The following is a 12049-nucleotide window of genomic DNA, read 5'->3' on the forward strand; positions in this document are numbered from 1 at the left end:
ATAAATGAATTAGTCTTTGGCAAACTGAACTTTTATTTCAAGTAAGATCAGTATCACAGAAGATATAGGAAAACAAATTTTGTGATGGGGTCAGTGAGTTTTTTAAATGCTCAGGTTTCTTAGCAGAATAAAAGGATGCATAAGTGCGAAGAGGCAAAGTATCCTAATTTCTAAGCATACTGCTGGATCAGATGCATTGCTGCTCTTCCCACAGAGCAAGGAGGACTAAATACTGATGGTAGTCTGAACTTTGCTTCTATTTGTTGAACTTTTCTTTTTGTTGTGGTTCATGTTGGGGTTATAGGTAGCATTCCTGTCGCTGCCACCATGCTCCCCACACTAATTGTCATGAAGTACAGAAAGTTCAAGCAGGTTTGGTTCCCAAGGCTGCTAATGAGCCCTGAGCTCTGCTCCGCCTTAATGAACCCGGGCTTGTTTGTGAGAGATTCTTGTCCATCCCTCCTTTTCCATGGTCAGGGAAGGAGGCAAGAGTTCACACAACCAAACAATGTTGTTACAGTGTAAAGACGATGCAGCTGTGCCATCTGAAGTCATCTTCAGTTATGAGCAACAAAGCTTAAATAGATTGTACTGTGAAGAGGTACAGCTCTGTGAGTGTGAAGCATAGCTTTTGCTTCTGCTTCACTGACCTGTCTGCTTGCAGCAGCGATGAGCCCTTGACAGGAGCTTAGGCAGGGAGAGCTGTGTAGGGCGATTCTTTCAAAACCACTCTCTGTAACACTGAGCTCAGGAAAGGAAGCAAAATGAAGTTTCAGTTGATCTCTGATGGGATTGTACTGCTGCATTCTCCAGAAAATCCCATGCTCTCCATTTAAAAGTCATTGGCTCCTAATCCAGGTGATTAGGAAAGCCACTAAAGCAAGTGGTAGCTGGCAAGTTTTAGCTGTAGAGAGTACCGACAAAAAAGTGGATGCACACACACAAACAAACTCCTCCTAGGCAAATCACACATTTCACTATCTCATTACATTTTACTGTCTTCCTCTCTGGCGGTTCTTCTTGTACCAGAAGTTAGTATCATCAGAAATTTGAGCTAAATTACAGTGTATCATTTACTTCATCCACTTTCCTTGAAGGATTTCAGTTATGACACTGGTGCAGCCCTCTAGCTATATTTATCTTACTACAAACATGCATGTCTTGTATTTTGGGGCTTATGTGTACAGATACATGTACACAAAAGAGCAGGTACGTATAAATACAGTTGTGCATGTTCTTGATATACATGGAAGGAGTATATATGATAAATATGCCGTACATATATACTAAACATCAAATAAAAAATAACAAATGCTTTCCTAGAAGCGTTATTCCCTGTATATATCCAGATATACATTTATGCAAGTAAACACATCTACTTTAAATGCTGTGCTATTGCTATAATAACAAATGAAAATGTTTGATAAAATGACTATTAATTGGAATAGCAATTGTAAGGCTGTCAGTCATAAGACGCTGGACTAATCTTTGCATGATGTTACACAAAGGTGAAGGTTCTTTAAGAAATATTGCTACTAGAAGAGTGAAGCCAAAAACAGCATCTGCAGAAGAGATCTAATTTTGCCGTGACAGGCTGTTTGATGGTCATCATTTTGGGTTTTAATAATGCACAGAAACATCTGCTGTTTTCCTCAATCGCCTGAAGAAGGGGGAAAGAGAAAGAAATCAAGGAGTTTTGTTTTTTTTCTTTCCTAAATGAACAGAAAAGCAAAAAAAAAAAAAAAAAAAAAAAAAGCAGTCCAGTTTTAAATACCTTGATATGTTCATGTGCAGGTTCAAAACTTTAGATTGCTCTCCCGCCTGGCGTGGTGGGTTGATAGCCCCAGGAGCAGTGGCGAAAGTTGACAACCCCCCACGGCTGACCCCTCATGTCCTCTCTCGCTTAATCGAATTTTACGTGTGTTTCCAGATAGCTGATCAGCTTCCCTGGATTTCGCTGACGCCACAGGAAAGCTTTGCCTGAAGATGGAAACACTGGAGTCAGAACTGACCTGCCCTATCTGTCTGGAGCTGTTTGAAGACCCGCTGCTGCTGCCTTGCGCTCACAGCCTCTGCTTCAACTGCGCACACCGCATCCTGGTCTCCCACTGCGCCACCAACGAGCCGGTGGAGTCTATCACCGCCTTCCAGTGCCCAACCTGCCGCTATGTCATCACCCTCAGCCAGCGCGGTCTAGACGGGCTCAAGCGCAACGTCACCCTGCAGAACATCATTGACAGGTTTCAGAAAGCCTCGGTCAGTGGGCCCAATTCCCCCAGTGAGACCCGCCGGGAGCGGGCATTTGATAGCAACAGCATGTCGACCTGCGAGAAGGTCCTCTGCCAGTTCTGCGATCAGGACCCTGCCCAGGAGGCAGTGAAAACCTGCGTTACCTGCGAGGTGTCCTACTGTGAGGAGTGCCTGAAAGCCACTCACCCCAACAAGAAGCCATTCACCGGTCACCGTCTCATCGAGCCCATCCCAGACTCTCACATCAGGGGATTAATGTGCTTGGAGCATGAGGATGAGAAAGTTAACATGTACTGCGTGACCGATGACCAGTTAATCTGTGCCTTGTGTAAACTGGTCGGACGACACCGTGACCATCAGGTGGCAGCTTTAAGTGACCGCTATGACAAGCTAAAGGTTAGTGCTACCTATTGGCCTTTCTATCCAAACAACATGTGGTTGGGAAGGAGAGTGCACTTTGGTTGCATGCCGAATTCCTTCTTTCGGCAGGGGTTGGGAAAGGTAGGAGCATGGTCTCTAATCAGACAACGTACACATGCAGATTTATATGTGCATTTGATCATCACCATTTAAAAGGTGTCAGATTTTGCTCAAAGAAAGATTTCTTAGTTGTGCGTTGAGTTGTCTATCATAAGGAATATGACACATATACTACTGTTTAGGTGAATTTTCTTATATAGCTACAGCTTTATTCATGGCAGCTGGCAATGTTTAGTGCTGACTGCACACACAGACACTGATTGAAGTATCAGGCTTTCTTTGCATACACTCTGCAGTTGATTATTTTTCATTTGGTTGCTTTCATTGTAAAAAACCTTTTGCATCACTGCTAACAGGAGATGCATTTATCTGCACTGGCTTCGGGGATGCCAGCTGCTCGTCCAGCCAGGGAAACCATATGCTGCCTCTGCTCTTCCCACACTACCTCCCACCTGGGCTCACAGGCAGTGCCGTGCTGGAAACAAAGCCAAAATTGTTTCCGGGCTTCTTGTGCTGTTCTCACTGTTCAGTGAGCTCCCAGCACACCTCCTGCTTGGCTCCAGGAGCCCCCTGGCCCTGTGCAGGACCCCTGTGCAGGGTGGCAGTGGGCAGCCAGGTCTCAGGGTGCATTGGGGGATCTCCAAGCTGCCAGTGGAGGCAGAGCTCCTGCTGAACAGCAAGGCCAAGGCCAGTGGCCTCCCATCTGCCTAGGTGTTATGTGCATCTCATGCTGAGCTTGGTGCTGCTGCAGAGCAAAGGCAGGAACTAAGCATCCCATGCTTCCCTCCGCCCACTCTCTCTACAGTCTGTGTGTGCCTGCATGTGACTGGGGGGATTTTTAAAGACAGACTGCAATTGAGAAACTGAGAAACCAAAAGTGTGGAGGGCAAAGCTTATCTGCCAGCCTTCTCACACCCGATTTCGGAAGTGGGGAAAAGCAACTGAGTTAATAGATTTAACTAACTGGAAGGCTTTTCTTAAATACCTTCAGACAAAAATGCGTGGCTGCACAAGTGTATAATAACTTTAGATGATTGCAGGTGAAATCTGCATATGCATGCTATGTGGGTTTTTGCCTCTTTGAATGTGCAAACATGCAGAGCATGTTCTATGATTACAGTAACATAATGAAAGAACCTTCTTTACTTGGACCTGGAGCCTCCTTTCCTCTCTTAAAGGTGTTTTTATTTACTAAGGAAAACTTATTGTTTTAGCTTCCTACTTATTTATTTTTCTTTTTTTTTCCGCTGAACTAGTTTGCTATTTCAATAGGCAGGGATTTAGCCATAGATAATACGGAGCATGGGCCATAAATGTGAGTAGAAGATGCATGGGCTTCTTGTGCTTTTCAATAATCCAGTGGGTTTATATCCTTAACAAGTGCTACTATTTAGTAAACTAGCAGTGTATTGTTTATCAACTTTATATGAATAGTATGAATATGCTGCTTAACAAGAAATACAGGATTAGTGTATTTCCGAACATGTAAAAAAATAGTACGGATTTCTTAGTGTTACATATGTAGATGTGGCAAGTCTGGAAAGACGACTTTAAAAGACCTGTCTTTTCTCTTGAGATTTTTGACTTAATACTGCATATAGGAAAAAATGTGAGGGTATTTTTGTATGATATATGCTTTTCTGTGCAAAGATGCCTAAACGGACTCTTAAAGGGTATCTCAGATAGGCATCTAACATTCATATTTGATGTTACCCAGTTCAGAAACCTGTAAAAGTGTAATAGGCTACTTTCCAGTAGTCTCCTTGAAGAGTAATTCAAGTACCAATTTAATGGTTAGCATAGGCCTAAGTCAAATAACTCTCCTTATAATGGCAACTCCTAACATTATTTACAGTATCTGTATGGTTGTTGTTTTTTTCTTTTTTTTAATATGGACTTTCTTTGTACCCAAACTCTCTAAAAATAATTTACAAAGACAATAGTCATGAGGATTCCTCGGTTGTGCTTTGATTTCTCTTTAGCTGTCATAAGAAGTATGTGGCATATACTACTGTTTAGGTGAATTTTCATATCTAGCTACAGCTTTATTTGTGGTAGCTTTCAATGTTTACTGCACATAGGCGCTGATTAAAATGTCAGGCTTTCCTTACGTACGCTCTGCTGTTGATTATTTTTCATTTGGTTGCTAATAATTTTGTTGTTAGACCACACAAAATCCGGTTTCTATCCTCTTTGTCATGAAGCAGCCTATTTCACTTTGTTAATGCCAGCAATCATATCAGTCATGCCAATTACACCAGCGATTATGGCATGTTTATACTCTGAGCCAAGGAACGAACAGTAGGTTAGGTGGTTTCCAGACAGATCTAGCATCCATCCTCTGTTCATAAGAAGGTAATCTGAAAACTGGCTTTCCCTTCCTCATTGCCTCTTCCATCTCAGAAATTTGTGCTGGTTTATGTATCAGACTCTGAGAATGAGATTTTTTTAGTTCCATAGATTGGCATTTATCCCTAAGGAGTAAAGGAATGATACATGTTCACACCAGTGTTTGGTAGCTGACAGGCAAGAATTTCAGATCCATTTTCACCTTCAGGCCTCCTTCTTCATAAATGGTAATACAACTTCTTGAGTCATGCTACTAATGTAAATCTTAGGTACGAGCTTGCAGATTGTATTAATCAACTTACAGATAATGTGCATCTGCCGTTGGCAAATTCAGTGTTCAAGTGGATCAGAAATTCCCCAACTGAAAAGTGGGTTGTTGCTTGCCATATTGCTTCTGTTTTTTAATATAAGTGGAGTTTGATATATAGGCTACCCAAATCTAAAAAAAAAAATAAAATAATCTGAAAGAATGAGCATGTGGTAGCCAATAGTATAGTGGATTCATTAAAGAATTGCTGGTTAATTGTATCTTTAAAAAACAAAAGCGAAACCACGTCAAGTGACACTTTCTTGTGATTTTTCTTTTTAATTTGACACATTGTTGATGCTAACAACAGCAACTGGTGTTGCTCTGGGTGTCAAGCTATGCTAATTACTTGCATTCTCTTCCAGCAGTGTTACTAATTGTTTAAAAAAGTAAGTCACCCTTCATTAAGCATACGACAAAAGATGCCATTACAGTCTAGCTCCTTTTGTGGCAAAAATGAAACTCTTTAATTAGGAGTTCTGTATACTTGTCCTACAGAGGCATCTACACTCAAGTGTTTAACGGTCAATGTAATAGCAGTTGTGGACATCTCAAAATGAGAAAGTGTTTTCTTTTGGCAACTACAGCTCCAACCTTGAGAGGTGCTTTTCTTTCTCAACTTGCACTGGGGCAGAGCAGGTTGAGGGCACCTGTGTTCTTCCAGGAGTAGTCATTTCTTACTCAGCCACACAACCACATGATATATCTTCATACTTATACTTGACTTAGTGTTTATAGATATGTTTTGGGGTTTATTTTTATAAGTAGATCATGGACAGATGCATGTTAAAAATGGAAAAACGATAAACCATGGGCAAAAGAGAGAACAGGAAATATTCTGGTGAGACACTGAATTTATCGTATGGTGGTCGGAATTGTGGTATAAATTAGAAATACTATTTAGCTACATGAACAATGAGGGCTTTCAAATAGAAAGTGCAAATGCTTATGCTTACCTCACCATATTATCTCAAAGGAAATATTTATGGCTAATTACTTTTGATACTGACTCTTTTATTTTTTCTTGTCGTAATGAAAAATAAAAGACAATTTAAAAGTACATTATTTTTTAGGGACAATTTCTAAAGTTAGCATTGTTCTGTAGATGTATTTATACTCAAGAAAGTGTTAAGAAAAATTAAAAGATATATTTATTTTGAATGAGACAGGGTATTTTTGTGAGAAAGAAGTTACAAGGGGTGGCTGGAAAGATATCACTCGTTTAGTATTGGCAAAGAGCCATGAAGAGGTGTAGCAAAGAGGAAGTTAGACAGTAAGGCATATTTTTAAATGATGTAAAGACAGCATAACTCCACTGAAACCAGTGTTTCTACTTGCCTTCATATTTACTGGGAATCTGGCAGCTGGTGCATATGTTCTTGCCAAAAAATAAATTCGGCACAATTTTTGTACTGCTTAGTCAAGAAAGATCTTTTGTTGAATCAAACTGCTGTAGGTTAGCTGTGGTTCTCCATGTATTTGTTTGAATTTTATTAGTGCTGACATGTACTGGGCATGTTTATGAAGGCAGGACAGCCCTCTGAATGGGACTCAGGAATTCCAGAAACAAAAGAGAGCTTCTTGTTTGTGCAGTTTTCGCCTAGTTCTAGTGGCAGAATCCATAAACATCTATTTTGTCTACACTGTTGATTCAGGACGAGAGGATTCTTTTTTCTATAGTGTGCCAACTCAATTGCAAGTATTTTTTTTTTTTTTTTTTGATGGGAAGCAGTCATAAACTTTCTTTGTAGGGAGAATTGTGTTCAACTCTTACAAGCCTACTTTTACTGTATAAAGGTAGAAGTCTTTGTCAAGTCCACAATTTCTACAAACAAAGCACAAAAATATGTCTGCTTCACTGCTGTGTACATAATGAATTAAAAAACTTTTCATACTTAAATGTCTTTTCAGAGATACTGGCAAAATATTTGTTGAAGCTTTCCAACTATTTTTATTTGGCATTATTTAATAATTTCATCTTAATAATTAATCTGCAATAATAATCAATATACTGTGATACTGTAAGAACCCAGCACTTACAAATCTATACTCATAAAGTAGGGTTGGCAATAGGGAACATTGTTTTCTTGGCTGAAATAGAAACACATTATGCACATACATGTGAATGTGTCTATATACATGCATATTTATAGCGCTTGTGTTAGTATATAAAGGCTATACTGCTTATGTTTTATATATGTGTATGTAGACTTGTCTAGCATAGAAATACATGTAATTTCTAGTAATGTCTAAGATATCTCGAATCTTGAATTTGAATAAATACACATATACCTATATTTTAAGTAAATATATACAGTTTCATATATAGGTGTAGGTCACTAAATGTATATTTGATCACATATATATATAAAAACTACAGAAAATATACTTGATCTCATATATATATAAACTACAATATTAATTGTTTTATGTGGTATCAATTTTTAATATTCTGTTGATTTATAATTATTTTAGTAGCTTGGTATTTTCACATCTAAATATATAGTTTCCCTGTGTACCCTTCCTTAATGGAAACTATTCAATTAAAAGAAAATATAATTGATAGGTAACAACAGAGTATATCTGTGTTACAGTGTTACATTGTATTTAATAGGGTCAGAGTGTAGAAAGTTACTTTCTGTAGTGCCAGTTCCACAGGTTTAACATGCAGTTAAACCACTATATCCAACCTGAAAAAATGTGGAACTTGTGGACTTCCATTATTATAAAATTTTTATTAGATTAGATGATTCTTACTATTAAATTATTATTAGATTAGATCTAGGTTGATATTATTAGGTTATTGTTAGATTAGATACTGCTTGACAGATATTTTAGTGTCTTATTTTTTTGTGAAATTAAAATGATGAATGGTTGCATCTATTAAAAGGGAATATTACTTGATATTACTTCACCCAGAAATAGATGCAAAAATATGACTAACCGGTTGTGCTTCAATATTTGCAAATATCAAAAAACATTAAGTTGTTGCATGGAAGATCGATGCAGCAATTAACCAGTTTACTAAAAATGTGTTCCAGCTGCACCTATTTTATTAGTAGTGTTAAAATACTAATGTATTTTATTACGCTAATATATAAATATTAAGGCAGACTTTACAACGTTCTCTCTTTAGTCTAATGTTATTGCAAGGGGCTGTGGTTCCTCCAGCTGGTATTTCTTTGGTGGAGTTTACAAGAATAATAGAAAATGTTGAGGTCCTATAAGTGTACTGGAAAGGGGCCCTTTGTTAGGGACTCTAGTGATAGGACAAGGGGTAACGTGTACAAACTTAAACAGGGGGAGTTCAGTTTACATATAAGAATGAAGTTCTTTACTGTGAGAGTGGTGAGGCACTGGAACGGATTGCCCAAAGAAGTTGTGAATGCTCCATCCCTGGTGGTTTTTAAGGCTAGGTTGGACAGAGCCTTGGGTGGCATGATGTAGTGTGAGGTGTCCCTTCCCATGGCAGGGGGGTTGGAACTACATGATCTTAAGGTCCTTTCCAACCCCTAACTATTCTATGCCCGTGATTCTATGTCAACACACTCACACAACATAAGTCTTTTTTTTCTTTTTTTGAGGGTTTTTGTATTATTTTTAGATTTTAGCAAAGCATAAATTTCCTTGTGTTTATGACTGTGCATAATGAATTGACAGCAGATAATGAATATTACAAAAGGTATAAGTACTATGAGATTTTTTTTCTTCTATCTACCTAACATCCTTAAAATAATACAAGCCATAGATTTTTAAAATTTACTGCACAAATTTAACAGCAACTTTTTTTAAAAAATGTTCACATGCTATTAATTTCCTTCAATTTTTAATGGTAATGATAGTGTTGAAGGCATAATCTATTAAGGAAGAACAAGAGAATTAAATAAAATTGGAAATAATCCAGCATTATTATCTTTGTTCTTATGACTCTGGTTTCCAGGGAAGCCAGACTAGCCATTAAGTAAAATGTATTTTCATCCTTTTTTATGGATCTGGTCTAAACTGATAATGGATTTTACGTCAATGTTCTAGCCATGAATTTGCTTATTGTAATGACCTTTTGACTGACCTTATATGTTGTCCTGGGCTCAGCAGTAGCAGTCATTTTTCTCCTTCTTAGTAGCTGGTGCAGCACTGTGTTTTGACTTTCAGCCTGGGAACAGAGCTGATAAGACAAATGTTTTAGTCTGACCAAGGACTTTCTGAGCCTCATGCTCTGCCAGGGAGGAGGGGAAGCTGGGAGGAAGCAGAGACAGGACACCTGACCCAAACTAACCAAAGAGGTATTCCATACCACAGCACGTCATGTCCTGGATGCAACTGGGAGTTACCCGTTAACGGCTAGGACTGCGGGGTTGAACTAGATATGAGTGGGTGCTTGGTCGGGCAGGGTGGCGTGAGTTATCAGGCGGCTGGTGCTGAGGTGTTGTGTTCTCTTCCTTTGTTATTTCCTTTATCATTATTATTATTATTGGTGGTAGCAGTAGTGATTTGTGTTATACCTTAGTTACTAAACTGTTCTTACCTCAACCCGTGGGAGTTGCATTCTTTTCGATTCTCCTCTCTGTCCCTCTGGGAGCAGGGGGAGGGCAAGAAGGGGGGGAGTGAGAGAGTGACTGCGTGATTTATGGCTGACTTTGTTTAAACCACGACATATGTTTTTAAGATGTTTGAAGGCTGTTGGTAGAATGTAATGCATGACACATACTTCAGAATGAGAAGTTGTGTTTAAAGAATAAATAATAAAGCAATAAAAAACAAAGCAATAAAAATGGAAATTAAGCAAGTAGATGAGGTTAAGTGCAAATAATGAACTGTTCTAGAACATTGCGCACAGGTTGACCCTTTGTTTAGGAAATATAGTGTCTGCCTACCAGAGTAACAAAGATAGGGTTGTATCCTGGGTTTAGCAGTAGCAGTCAATTTTTCTCCTTCTTAGTAGCTGGTGCAGTACTGGTTTTTTGACTTTCAGCCTGAGAACAGAGCTGATAACACCGATGTTTTTAGTTGTTACTCAGTAATGTTTACTCTGACCAAGAACTTTGTGAGTCTCATGCTCTGCCAGGGGTGAGGGGAGGCCGGGAGGAAGCAGAGACAGGACACCTGACCCAAACTAGCCAAAGAAGTATTCCATACCACAGTACGTCATGCCCGGGGAGGTAACGGGGAGTTACCCGGAAGGGCATGGGCTCTTCTGGGGGTCGGGCTCGTTTCAGCGGGTGGTATCGTATTCTCTTCCATTATTATTTTCTCTTATCATTATTATCATTGGCGGTAGCAGTAGAGATTTGTGTTATACCTTAGTTACTGGGCTGTTCTTATCTCGACCCGTGGGAGTTACATTCTCTCGATTCTCCTCCCCATCCCTCCGGGAGCTGGGGGGTTGGGGAGCGAGTGAACGAGCTGTGTGGCTGGGTTTAAACCACGACAGGTTGGTAGCAGGAAAAGTTACAAGCAAGTGGCCTTTCAAAGGCAGAACATTTATGGGGTTTAGCATAACAGGATGTTTTCTCATAACTGATAAATAGAATAAGTAAGCTAATTCTTTTAGTGCTTTACCGGGGGATGATAAAGCTAGTTGCAGAAGTATAGCTAAAAAAACCTGACCATGGACAGCCTGTTAAAACTCATACTCTTTGGTGGCATTGAGAGGTGTGTGGAAGGGTACAGATGGGTATGTTCTACATATCAGGTAAGTGCATATTCTGAGCAAATTCTGCAGTATGCCTTATTTTAATGCAAATATTTAAAAATAATGTGACAGCAAATTTTCAGAAAGAGGTAAAGGTGGTTAGTAGTATGCTTTAAATAAGGACACTCCCCCCCACCCCCCACCAAAACCTGAATGTAAGTATCTCCCAATATCTGCATTGCAGAATACTCAATATTCAGATTTCTCTCAAGCTTTAATTTGTTAAATTACTTTATAAAGAAAAATCCAAATTACTTTAACTCTACCCTGTAATGGCACAAAATCATAGGAGCATGATTAAAGCATTTTAATTCTTCACATTTTGAACACTTTTCATAACCTGTTATATTTTTTTTGTATTGTCTGATCTTAAAACAGAAATCCAGCAATGATCCCAGTTCACTGCCTTCCATTTCTGGCTTTACAAGTGTGCATCAGTTATAATTTAATTTGACCCTCTTTGTTCAGCAAAACATACACTTCCTAGCAAAATAATAGTACCTGTATGTATCTTTAGGGATTCATATGCGTATACGTATATGTATGTATATGTATACGTAGGGATTCATACCAATCAGAAATGGTGTCTAATTTGGCAAGCCTGAATAGTCCATAGAGAGAAACTCCTCTAGAAGGTCATGGACTCGAAAAACATATTGGGTTGCTATGGCACACTTTGGACTCAAAGCCTGATGTGGGCAGTAAGACTGTGTGTTTCCTCTTTCTCCCGCCCCAAGCCAAACCATCCAGTCCCCTATCTCCCTTGGTGCATCCCTTGACCCTCAATGCAGGAAGCCTTTTCTTTTGTTAGGAAGGATGTTGTTGCCCTCAATAATGAGCAACACCAAGGATGTGGGACGAGGATTCCTGTCCTTCACAGCTTTCACATTTCATTTATAATAAACTCAAAACAGACAGACCCTGCTCTGTTTTCCAGTTATCTAAAATCAGTGAAAAATGAAGGATCAAAG

The 12049-nt window shown here is 39.1% G+C and overlaps 1 protein-coding gene across 4 annotated transcripts in view; it reads left to right on the plus strand.

Annotated features, from left to right (window-relative positions):
* The window catches only part of MID1 (midline 1), a 247560-nt gene that overhangs the window by 141638 nt on the left and 93873 nt on the right, over positions 1 to 12049 (plus strand). For all 4 annotated transcript variants that reach the window (XM_065677459.1, XM_065677461.1, XM_065677458.1 and 1 more), the window contains exon 2: positions 1931 to 2646. In XM_065677459.1, coding sequence (XP_065533531.1) covers positions 1987 to 2646 — 660 coding nt within the window. In that variant the 5' untranslated portion in view covers positions 1931 to 1986. The remainder of the gene's footprint in view (positions 1 to 1930; positions 2647 to 12049) is intronic.

The sequence above is a fragment of the Lathamus discolor genome, chromosome 4 (assembly GCF_037157495.1).
Source record: "Lathamus discolor isolate bLatDis1 chromosome 4, bLatDis1.hap1, whole genome shotgun sequence".
Lineage (NCBI taxonomy): Eukaryota > Metazoa > Chordata > Aves > Psittaciformes > Psittacidae > Lathamus > Lathamus discolor.